At 39.1% G+C, this 13,368-nt stretch overlaps 1 protein-coding gene across 2 annotated transcripts in view; it reads right to left on the bottom strand.

Moving 5' to 3' along the window:
• The window catches only part of LOC124607464 (protein melted), a 272,786-nt gene that overhangs the window by 73,923 nt on the left and 185,495 nt on the right, over positions 1 to 13,368 (bottom strand). For both annotated transcript variants that reach the window (XM_047139803.1, XM_047139804.1), the window contains one exon: positions 5,625 to 5,764. In XM_047139803.1, coding sequence (XP_046995759.1) covers positions 5,625 to 5,764 — 140 coding nt within the window. The remainder of the gene's footprint in view (positions 1 to 5,624; positions 5,765 to 13,368) is intronic.

Raw genomic sequence — 13,368 nt, 5'->3', positions numbered from 1 at the left:
CATAGACATTCATAAATTTTGCCTAGAACAGCATATGGAAGCATGTGCAACAGAAGTAGAATTTCACAAAAAATCCTTCATAATATTAAGTGTATATCGAGCACCTGCAGGTAACTTTAATCTGTTCGTAAACCACCTTGAAGCTGTACTGGCCCATTTAACAATCAAAAACAAAGGAATAGTGGTTGCCGGTGATTTCAATGTAGATTTCCTTAAAGACTCTCCCAATAAGAACTTATTTGAGTTAGTAACACTATCATTAAACTTAATTCCCACTGTAAAGTTCCCCACTAGGGTAGCCAATTGCTCACAAACAGCTATTGATAATATCTTTATAGAAAAGTCCAATGAACAAAATTATATTACAAAACCAATAGTCAATGGCCTCTCAGACCATGACATGCAGTTCCTTCTGTTAAATGTTAATACTGAACAGGATATAAAATCTGTTAAATCTGAGCTCAAGAGGGTAATCAATAAGCCAAAAATTGATTATTTTAGGACACTCCTCAGAGACATTCACCGGACTGATGTTTACAGTGCTCATGGCATGAATGAAAAATATAACACTTTTGCTAATAAAGTGCTTACCTTATTCAAACACTGTTTTCCCCCAAAACTTACCAAGTCTACAAAGAAGCCATGGATTACTCAAGGAATAGGGGTATCTTGTAAAACAAAAAGAAAACTGTATCTGTCAATCCGTAACAGTTCCGATGATGATGCTATAGCACATTACAAGAAATACTGCAAAATATTAAAGACCGTAATACGGACATCAAAGCAAATATATTACAAGGAAAAGATAGTCATATCAGATAACAAAATAAAGACTCTATGGGATATAGTGAAGGAGGAGACTGGTATAACCAGACATGAAGAGGAACAAATAGCATTAAGAGTAAATGACACATTGGTGACAGACGTGTATAGTGTTGCAGAACTTTTTAACAATCATTTTATATCTGTTACTGGCAAGATGGGGTTGTCAGGTTCTGTAGATGCTGCTATGGAATACCTCAGACCAGAAATTTCAAGTAACTTCCATAATATGAATTTGACCCTCACTACCCCAGCATAAATAATATCCATCATAAAATCATTAAAATCAAAAACATCTAGTGGGTACGACGAAATATCAACGAAGTTAACTAAAGAACTGAGTTAAGTTACATATTAAGCTATCTGTGTAACCAGTCATTTATCAGTGGAATATTTCCTGAACGGTTGAAATATGCTGAAGTTAAGCCACTGTTTAAGAAGGGAGATAAAGAAATAGCATCAAATTTCCGTCCAATTTCACTTTTGCCAGCATTCTCAAAAATTTTAGAAAAAGTAATGTACAATCGGCTTTATAAACATCGTATCTCAAATAACATACAATCAAAGTCACAGTTCAGATTTCTAAAGGGTTCCGAGTTGAGTAGGCTATCTACACTTACAGTGAAAATGTGTTTAATTCATTAGACAAAAAATTGCAGGCAACTGGTATATTTTGTGATCTGTCAAAGGCATTTGACTGTGTAAATCACAATATCCTTTTAAGTAAATTAGAATATTATAGTGTAACAGGAAATGCTGCAAAATGGTTCAAATCTTATATCTCTGGCAGGAAACAAGGGGCGTTATTAGGAAAGAGACATGTATCAAGCTATCAGGCATCATCCAACTGGGAACTAATTACATGTGGGGTCCCACAAGGTTCCATTTTAGGGCCCTTACTTTTTCTTGTGTATATCAATGACCTTTCGTCAGTAACATTACCAGATGCCAAGTTCGTTATGTTTGCCGATGAGACAAACATTGCAATAAATGGCAAATCAAGTGTAGTCTTAGAAAGGTCAGCTAATAAAATATTTGTGGACATTAATCACTGGTTCGTAGCCAATTCTTTGTCACTAGACTTTGAAAAACACACTACATGCAGTTCAGAACTTGTAAGGGGTGTCCCACGAGTATATGCCTAACATACGATGACAAGCAGATAGAAGAAGTGGACAGTGTTAAATTCTTAGGATTACAGCTTGATAATAAATTCAACTGGGAGGAGCACACCACAGAACTGCTGAAGTGTCTTAACAAATCTCTATTTGCAATGCGAATTTTGTCAGACATAGGGGATATAAAAACGAAAAAGCTGGCATACTATGCTTACTTTCATTCCATAATGTCATATGGGATTATTTTTTGGGGCAATTCATCAAGCGAAGCTAAAGTTTTCTGGGCACAGAAACGTGCAGTAAGAGTTCTATGTGAAGTGAACTCAAGAACATCATGCACAAGCCTGTTTAGGGAACTATGGATACTAACTACTGCTACCCAATATATATATTCCTTAATGAAATTTGTCATTAAAAATTTATCACTTTTTCAAACCAACAGCTCAATTCATGGAATCAATACTAGAAATAAGAATAATCTTCACAAGGATTTAAAGTCACTTAGTCTTGTACAAAAAGGTGTGCATTATTCAGGAACACACATTTTCAATAACTTGCCAGCAGCCATAAAAAGCTTAACAACCAATGAAATTCAGTTTAAGAGAAGCCTAAAGGATTTATTGGTGGCCAACTCCTTCTACTCCATTAATGAATTTCTCAGTAGAGCCAACTGATTTGTGGATTACATGTTTCTTACCTTATAAAAAAATAAAAAACTTTTTTATTTTAAATTCATTGCATTAATATTTGTAAAATGATTCTTTCATATAGCATTCATTAAAAAATAACGACCATGCCACTTGGGACCTGTGGAATGGTACATTAGCTTATTTGTTTGAGTTGTAAATATTTGTCATGCATTGTTGTTTTTCTGACATGTTCTATATCCTGGAGGACCTCCTCACTATGGATAAATTGGAATGAAAGTAAATCCAATCTAATCTAATCTGATGTTTGCAACTCTGTGTGTTAGTTTATGTGTGTAGGTCATGGTGTACCATCTGGCTCATTTCTGTGTGGTGTTGTCATTGTGTGTGTTTGTTGAGTGTGTTTGTAAGTTTTCAGCTTGTGAGTTCTCTTGTATTCTGGAAATGTTGTGTTTGTTTTGTAATTATGTTTTTATTTTTTGATTGAGCCTGTGTACCATGTGTGTGTCATACCCATTGTTCCGAGCTGTTTGTATGATTGTACTCATTTCTTGTTCATAGTTTCTTTTGCTGAGTGGGATTCTGTTTAATCTATGTAACATGTGTCTTAGTGCTGCAAGTTTCTGGCTGTGGGGGTGGTTGGACGTGGAATGTCTGTGGCTGTTGGTTTTCTAAAGATGTTAAATGTATGTTTGCCATTTTCTTTTTTTATTGTAATGTCAAGAAAATTTATTTGATTTTCTTTTTCTTTTTCAAGTGTGAATTTTATGTTCTGATGAGCTTTGTTAATTTCTGAATGGAGTTCACCTATTTTTTCACTTGGCTCATCTACCAGACAAATAATGTCATCCATGTATCTGTACCAATATATGATTTTGAAACTTTCATTAGAGGTTATCTTTTCAAATATCTGATTTTCTAGATGAGTGATGAAAATGTTTGCTAGTGTTCTTAATATTGGGGATCCCATGGGCAGTCCATCACTTTGTACACAATACTATTTCTCAAACTGAAAGTAGTTTTGTTCAGCTGTCAGTCTGAGCATATCTGTTATTTCTTTTATTGCGTCTGTGGTGAGGTTGCTGTGGGATGAGAGATTTTGTTCTATGATTTCTATTGTTTTTTGTGATAGGGATGGAGGTATACATATTTTCTATGTCGAATAAAATCAGTGATGCTGTGTGTGGTGCCTGTATGTTTTCTATTAGGTTTCCTGTGTTTATCACTGTTCTGTTGTTTTCTACTTTATAGTGTTTTGTAACTAACTTTTGGAGGTGTTTGGCTATGTGGTATGTTGGGGCTTTCTTGAAGTTGATAACAGCTCTCATTGGCATTCCATCTTTATGTACTTTTGGTTGACTGCGGAGTGTTGGTGCTTGTGGGTTTTTCTGTGTTATGTAGTATTTCTGTTTGTCTGTGAGTGTGTGTTCGATGTTTTTCAGTGTTCGTTTTTTGTTTGCCTGGAATCGTGTAGTTGGATCTGACTTCAATTTTTGTATGGCATTGGTGTTTATATATTCCTTGGGTTTTGTGATGTATTGCTATTTATCCATGAGTACTGTTACATTTCCCTTGTCTGCTCTTGTTGTTAAGCCACTGATGCTGCCTTGCACAAAATAAAGGCGAAACACGTATGGCACTAAAATTGTGTTTTATTCAGTTGCTGTCAGATGGTCCATAAGTAAAAATTATCAATATACCGTAATATTATACGCAACTGAGGAAGACAGGACTACAAAATCTGAAGATGTCAATACAGTACTCATGGATAAAGAGCACGTCTGACATGTGGTGGCACATCTCTCCGGAAAGCTAGCAGGAACTTGTCGAGCCTATGTAATGCAGAAGCACTGCTGTTGTTAATATGAGACAATCCACTGTGATTCACAAGTATAAATATGGATGCTAATACAGACTTTAAACTAAAATGTTTTAGGATGTAATGGGTTTTGAGCATCTTTTTGAGGAAAATCACAAACAAACTGAATATGGTACTGGGGATTAGCAGGAACTAGCTTCACTGGGGCTGCCATGAAATAACTTCTTGTTCACTTAAATTCCTGCAAACATTAGTAACAGGTGTGAAGCACAAGGGAGCCTTTAGTGACATCTGTGGTGGACAAAACAATAGACATCCTGTTGTAAAGTTCTGGCTATAGTTCGTGAGTAATGCAGGGGCTGAAACAATTATCACAAGGACTCAATGGGTGGACATCCTTTTAATGATGATGAAACATATGTTACTGTCAGTAAGGAATTTATTTTTCAAAAGACTGATCGCAATTAGTCAACACAGTTTCTGAAATATTTATTGTCTTGAAATGGAAAAGGCAAACAGTTGGAATGCTCAAAGTGGCACACTACTGAACAGAACAAAATGTATAAACACAATGCAGAGGGTACTTTTCAAAAAGGTAGAACTAACAAAAATGTTTTACAAGCAGTCACTGTACATAATACTATACTCCGAAGAACTAGATTTGAAGCCACAGTCGCTGGAGAAGTATGGATGAGTTGTGTGCCCATAAGAACTCTCTTGAAGTAACCATAAGCCAAAGATAATGCACATGATATGCACTAATTTTATAGACTTACTCCACTGTAAAGTGAAAACCACATTACACATCAGATTAAATGGAACCAAAGAGAGAGAGCCACTTACTACACTCCACATTCAATCTTCTCAAAACATGGTAAAGTGTACTTATCTTTCTTGGTTTCTAGGAATCTCATGTACATCCCTAACACTATGGTTCACATGTCACCGCCTACCACGCAGGGGGCCCGGGTTCAATTCTTGGCAGGGGACTGGGTCTTGTGTGTCCTTCATCATAATTTTCATCATCATTGACTTGCAAGTCGCTGAAGTGGCGTCAACTAAAAAGGACTTGCAATATGGCAGCCGAACTCCCCCCGAATGGGGCCTTCCGGCCGACAATGCCATACGATCATTTTCCATTTCCATGGTTTACATTTTAGATACATTTGTTCAGTTTGGTGTTTACTAGAATTAAAAATAAATAAATAAATAACTCACCTGTAGAGCTAAGAACATAAGATGAATCCAAATACGTGGATTTCTAGTCTTCATTGTGAAGAATGTTCTGTTGTACAGACAATGTTCACCACGTCCTTGACATGCAAAATGCAATTTTGCCACCTTTTTTGCTCGCCTCTCTGTCAAAGAATGTAAAAGAACTTAAGTCATACCTAAATACATTTCATATATAAGTATGAGGTGATGAGAAGTATCTATTGTTCTCTGATGTCTGCTTATATTCTCTTCCTTACAGGGTAACATTCTGTGAACCATGTTTTAATTATTAAAAAAATGCAATTTATGTATGATTTTGTTTTCATATGCAATGCATTGTGATAATGTCAAGTTGTCAATAAAAACTGTAAATCAAATTACTTATCATTTATATAATTAGGTTCCTTACTCCTCATTAGATGAATATCATCAAAATGTGATTGTACACAAGATATTCATGAACTTAAAGGAAATCTATGAATGCATACATGGAAGTGGTCACATGTAAGAGCTGTACATTTGACTACTGCTGAAATGTGATCGTGATACACAAAAGCATAATGAGATGTGAAATGAAAAGTACTAGTCCAAGTGGGAATTCTCCCTAAACATATATTTTTTTTCCAAATAACTCCCAAGCCTCCGATATTTGTCAAACAGTGTCCTTCACATACCTCTACCACCTTTCCTGTTCTTCATCTAATTTTCCATCTCAGCTACACACTACCTGTACCTTCCTTTCCTTACCTATTTCTCTCGTACCCCAGATCCTCCAGCTTCACCAGCACTAATTTCCTAGTTTCTTCCAGCAGCTCCTCATGCTGATCCTCACCATTCTACATTTACACTTACATACATACTCCACAAGCCACCTGACAGTGTGTGGCGGAGGGTACCTTGAGTACCTCTATCAGTTCTCCCTTCTATTCCAGTCTCGTATTGTTCGTGGAAAGAAAGATTGTTGGTACGCCTCTATGTGGGCTCTAATCTCTCTGATTTTATCCTCATGATCTCTTCATGAAATACACGTAGGAGGGAGCAATATACTGCTTGACTCCTTGGTGAGGGTATGTTTTCGAAACTTCAACAAAAGCCCATACCGAGCTACTGAGCGGCCCTCTTGCAGAGTCTTCCACTGGAGTTTATCTATCATCTCCGTAATACTTTCGCGATTACTAAATGATCCTGTAATGAAGTGCGCTGCTCACTGTTGCATCTTCTCCATCTCTTCTATCAACCCTATCTGGTATGGATCCCACACCGGTGATCAGTACTCAAGCAGTGGTCTACAAGTGTACTGTAACATACTTCCTCTGTTTTCAGACTGCATTTCCTTAGGATGCTTCCAATGAATCTCAGTTTGACATCTGCTTTACCGACGATTAATTTTATATAGTCATTCCATTTTAAATCACTCCTAATGCCTACTCCCAGATAATTTATGGAATTAGCTGTTTCCAGTTGCTGACCTACTATATTGTAGCTAAATGATAAACAATCTTTCTTTCTATGTAATCGCAGCACAATACACTTGTCTACACCGAGATTCAATTGCCATTCCCTGCGCTGTGTGTCAATTCGTTGCAGATCCTCCTGCATTTCAGTACAAAATTGTACTGAAATGCATTGTTACAACCTCTCAATATACTACAGTATCATCTGCAAAAAGCCTCAGTGAACTTCCAATGTTATCCACAAGGTCATTTATATATTTTGTGAATAGCAACGGTCCTACAACACTCCCCTGCGGCACACCTGAAATCACTCTTACTTCAGAACACTTCTCTCCATTGAGAATGACATGCTGTGTCCTGTTACCTAGGAACTTTTCAACCAATCATACAATTGGTCTGATAGTCGATATGCTCTTACTTTGTTCATTAAATGACTTGAGGAAGTCAAGAAACACGGCATCTACCTGGGAACCCGTGTCTATTGCCCTCTGAGTCTCATGGATGAATAGTGCGAGCCGGGTTTCACACGATCGTCTTTTTCGAAACCGATGCTGACTCCTACAGAGTAGATTTCTAGTCTCCAGAAAAGTCATTATACTCTAACATAATACGTGTTCCAAAAGTCTACAAATGATCGACGTTAGACATATAGGTCTATAGTTCTGCACATCTGTTTGAAGTTCCTTCTTGAAAACGGGGAAGACGTGCCCTTTTCCAATCTTTTGGAACGCTATGCTCTTCTAGAGACCTACGGTTCACTGCTGCAAGAAGGAGGCAAGTTCCTTCGTGTACTTTGTGTGAAATCGAATTGGTATCCCATCAGGTCAAGCAGCCTTTCCTCTTTTGAGCGACTTAAATTGTTTTTCTATCCCTCTGTCATCTATTTTCATAGCTACCATTTTGTCATCTGTGCGACAATCTAGAGAAGGAACTACAGTGCAGTCTTCCTCTGTGAAACAGCTTTGGAAAAAGACATTTAGTATTTCGGCCTTTAGTCTGTCATCCTCCGTTTCAGTACCATTTTGGTCACAAAGTGTCTGGACATTTTGTTTTGATCCACCTACCACTTTGACATAAGACCAAAATTTCTTAGAATTTTCTGCCAAGTCAGTACATAGAACTTTACTTTCGAATTCGTTTAATGCCTCTCGCATAGCCCTCCTCACACTACATTTCGCTTCGTGTAATTTTTGTTTGTCTGCAAGGCTTTGGCTATGTTTATGTTTGCTGTGAAGCTCCCTTTGCTTCTGTAGCAGTTTTCTAACTCGGTTGTTGTACCACGGTGGCTCTTTTCCATATCGTACGATCTTGCTTGGGACATACTCATTTAATGCATATTGTATGATGGTTTTGAATTTTGTCCACTGATCCTCAACACTATCTGTACATGGGATAAAACTTTTGTGTTGAGCCGTCAAGTACTCTGAAATCTGCTCTTTGCCACTTTTGCTGAACAGAAAAATCCTTCTACCTTTTTTAATATTTCTATTTACAGCTGAAATCACCGATGCTGTAGCTGCTTTATGATTGCTGATTCCCTGTTCTGCGTTAATTGTTTCAAATAGTTCGGGTCTGTTTGTCACCGGAAGGTCTAATATGTTATTGCCACGAGTCGGTTCTCTGTTTAACAGCTCAAGGTAGTTTTCAGATAACGCACTTAAAAAAAATTTCACTATAACACGGTCGGGAAATCTACTAAAAATATTTTCCTTCAGGCGTTCTACCACAACAGTGGCTGAGCCTGGAGGCCTATAGAGACATCCAATTACCATGTTTGAGCCTGCTTTATCCGTGATCTTCACCCAAATTATTTCACATTTCAGATCTCCATCGATTTCCTTCGATACTATTGCACTTTTTATCACTATAAACACGCCTCCCCCTTAACTGTCTAGCCTGTCTCTGCGGTACACATACCAATCTGAGTTTAGAATTTCATTATTGTTTACATCTGGTTTAAGCCAACTTTCCATCCCTAGTACCATGTGGACATTGTGACTATTTATTAATGAAAGCAGTTCTGGGACCTTTCTATAGACGATCCTGCAGTTTACTATTACCACATTAATATTGTCATTCCTTGTTGCGTTTTGCCTACTGCTACCTTGTTGCATATCAGGAGGCGTCTTGTCGGGCCTAGGGAGGCAATTCTCTAATCTAAAAAACCCACATGTGCACTCCACACGTACTCCACTACCCTTGTAGCTGCTTCCTGCATGTAGTGCACGCCTGACCTATTCAGGGGGATCCTACATTTCTCCATCCGGTAGCGGAGGTCGAGAAATTTACACCTCAGATTTCCGCAGAATCGTCTGAGCCTCTGATTTGAGCCTTCCACTCAGCTCCAAACCAGAGAACCGCGATCAGTTCTGGGAACGACACTACAAATAGTTAGCTCAGATTCCACCCCATGAGCAAGGCTTTCCGCCTTCACCCACTCTGCCAACCACCTGCTTGAAAAGAGGATGACCTCTGAACCCAGACTGCAGGTGCTGACATGAGCAACGATTTGCGGTCAGGTGCACCCAGTGCTCTGTATCACCGCCGGCAGTGCCTCCTCCACATCTTGGATGAAACCCCCAGCAAGCAGAGTGCACACTGGCCTTCTTCCTTGACCTTTCTGCTATTTCCCTAAGGGGCTCCATCACCTGCCTAATATTGGAGCTCCCAATCACTAATAAACCCCTCCCCACGTGTGCCTGCTTGGACCTTGCTGAAGGAGCGGCCACATGTCCACTCACAGGCGATGCAACACGGCCAGCCTCCACATTGATCCTCCGCCTCGTGCGACACAAAAGCGTTGAACCTGCCACTACCTTTGGGGAGAGGGTGGCCCAACTGCGCCCGGTACCCACGAAGATGTCTCAACAGCAGGGACCGTGGGTGAAGCATGTAACACCTGGGGTGTACCATGCGACGCACCTGACTCCCCATTGCCGCTACACTCTGAGGCAGCAGCCTGAGGATGGCTGACCGTGGCCATCAGCACGTTCAGCTGTTTGTGAACAATGGCCAGCTCCTCCTGCATCCATATAAAACAGTCACACTTCCTAATGATCCTAAGAAATCAACAATTTACTGTAGAGAGTTAAGTAATCAACTTTTAACTAGACTGCTAATTCACTAAAGGCGGCTGATAGCTGATTAAACTGTGGTTACTAGTGTAAGGGGTCCGTAGGCCCTTACTATAAGTTTTGCGACAGCACAGGTCGACAGGACAAACAATCGATAGTGTGTGTCGGGTGGCGAGAGCGAGAGCGAGTGTTGAGATAGTAGAGTGGGACCCAGGCTGCGGGCCGGGCCGTGGGGCGGCCGGTGGCCGTAATGCAAGGCCGTACCGACAAAGGGGGTGGCCATCACTGCGGTTTAACCCCTTTTGTGTTAGAAATATACGGGAAAGTGAACAAGTACAATTACTAGTGTGATTCAGTGATATTTCAGTGCCGATATTTGTAATTACGCGTCTACCGCGCCGGCATTATTTGGATTGCAGTGTTGGATTGCAGTGTTGGGTTACAATGAGTGAAATTGCGTGTGAAGATAATGAATAACGAAAGGGCCTGTGCTGAGATTAGCCGTTATTAACTCTGTAAGACGAAGGCAGTGGCTGTCTCCTTATTTTGGTGTTTTTGTGATGAATATAGGTCGCTGATTAATGAAGCTGTGTTGTTGTTCTTTTTGCCACCAGACATTTCATCATTACAGCATTTGAAAAGGACAAAATGGAATGTAACATCTCCGTAGCAGTCCAATCCGATTGCCAGCCCCATTAGGTACACGGTCACATTAGTTATTATCTATTTGGGCTGCTATCAGATCCCGATCGAGCGGGATAAGTCAGTAGATTAAACCGGAGTGTTACACCCTTGGCTTACCGTGAAAGGACAAGTGCAATTTTTGGACGAATCATAAAGAACAATAGGTAATATTATCTTATTTAACGTGAGAAAAAATTTTCCAATGTTGGATCGGGACATAGCATAAACTTAAATATCGCGACAAGAAACAGTGCGTTGTGAACAATACGAAGTAATAGCACCTTACGATTGTGACTAAACTTTTTCTTGCCATTTTAGATGAGAATAATAGTGTCAATAAACTGTGTTATAATGTGCAAATGCGTAAATCCGCACGAAAAACTGTGAAAAGTGAACATCAAAGAATGACACGTGTGAACATTATTACGACCAAAACGAGCCAAGAATTCGTCACGAAAGTTTTAAAGAAGTGTTTAGTGATAATATTTTGACTGGAATTGCTTTTTAAATAGTGAAAATCAGACAGCTTCATGTGGACCCATAAACTGTTATGCGGACGATAATGTATTGTGGCGACGCAATTATTGAGTGACGTCACGCAGACACGAGTAGCAGTTGCGCCAAAGAGCTTCGATCTGCGAGGTGATTTCACACGCCCGCCACAGGAAGCCGCGCGACTTCGAGACACCGAGCGCCGTCCCGACATCTAGCAGCCGAACTACAAACTACGCCCGCCTGCAGCGCCACGGACCGGCCGGCTGAGAACAACGTCGTCCCACCACAGTGAGACCTCACGCGGTTCTGGCAGCAGTACAGCGCCACGCCCTCTTCAAACGTCAAAACATCGCGACTCGTGGTAGCGTCGGTGGTGAGTGGAAACGACTGGTTGACATAACATTAAATTGCAACGTGCAGTTTTCGCGGTAAATAAACATTTGTAAACTGACTTGCGTGTTACGAAAAGTGCCCAATTGCAGTAATTTCCGAAAAGTTGCGATAAATACTCTGAAATTGAGCATACTTATTTATGCATACTGCGCTGTCTAAATGATAATTATACATACATGCTTATTGTTTTTGGGGGATTTTACATTTATAGATTTTATAAGTGGTACGATTTATCTTATTTAAAACATTTTACATAAACTGTGTAGGCGAAAATTAATATGTGAAGTGATTAAGTAGTTAAGGTGTAGGGAGCTAGCAACTCTTTTGCTGGTATACCAAGTGGCGACTGGTACACTCCCAGCTGGGTGAGACTTTACTTCTAATTTCAAGTTTCACTCCTCTACCATCTTTCTCTATCCTTAGGTTAAGAAAGTTAGTGTGTAGTAGTTAAAATAGGTAGTGGTTGTACAAATGATAGTTAGGAATCTTGTAGCAAATTTATAGTTCACTCATATATGGAGAAGTAGTTAAGGTGTAGGGAGCTAGCAACTCTTTTGCTGGTATACCAAGTGGCGACTGGTACACTCCCAGCTGGGTGAGACTTTATTTCTTGTTTCAAGTGTCACTCCTCTACCATCTTTCTCTATCCTTAGATTAAGAAAGTTAATGTGTAGTAGTTAGAATAGGTAGTGGTTGTACAAATGATAGTTAGGAATCTTGTAGCAAATTTATAGCTCACTCATATATGGAGAAGTAGTTAAGGTGTAGGGAGCTAGCAACTCTTTTGCTGGTATACCAAGTGGCGACTGGTACACTCCCAGCTGGGTGAGACTTTATTTCTAATTTCAAGTGTCACTCCTCTACCATCTTTCTCTATCCTTAGGTTAAGAAAATTAGTGTAGTAGTTAGGATTGGTAGTGGTCATCCAAGTAATTCAGTCAGGAACCATGTAGTAAATTTGTAGTAGTTGCTGTTGATGTAGAGTGTGAGATGTCAGAGAATCAATAACTTAAAAAAAAGCTCAGTTTACTGTGAGTAAATAACCAAAATTAATAATGCCAGAAGGAATAAAATGAGAACCATATCAGAAAGCGAATGTTTACATAATGTCGTGGTAAGCTGATTGGTTAAACAAGAATTTGGGTAATCTTATAGAATTGTTTTATGAGGCATGAAAAGGTCAAACTGTTGTAAGAAAATTGAAGTAATGTATCAGCTTGTAAGTAGATGAACATATAAAGAAACAAATACACAAGGAGATAGTTGTTCGGATAAATGATGTGAAATATGATGAATGGAGAGGCTAAGGAGCCTGAAGTAGTATTTTTATGTGGTTATTGCAGCGAATACGGAGAGTTGATGTAGGTTGAAGATATATATGCAGTTGAAGTTGCTGTTAAGTTGAGGGAGTTATGTGTAATGATGTATATTGAGTATGAGAGGTTTGAAGTATTGAAGTATATGGAGGATTGATTTAGGTTGAAGATATATATGTATTTGCAGTTGAAGTTGGTGTTAATTTATTTGTAATGAAGAGTATAGAGTATGAGATGTTTGAAATATTGAAGTATGTCATTTAGCACATGAGCAGCATCTGTTTGCAAGTTATTTGTAGGTATACATGTTTTATCTGAAGTATGCTGATAA

This window comes from Schistocerca americana, chromosome 3 (genome assembly GCF_021461395.2).
Source record: "Schistocerca americana isolate TAMUIC-IGC-003095 chromosome 3, iqSchAmer2.1, whole genome shotgun sequence".
NCBI classification, from domain to species: domain Eukaryota; kingdom Metazoa; phylum Arthropoda; class Insecta; order Orthoptera; family Acrididae; genus Schistocerca; species Schistocerca americana.
Note: the sequence above shows the minus strand (reverse complement) of the source record. Positions and strands in the feature narration are given on the sequence as shown.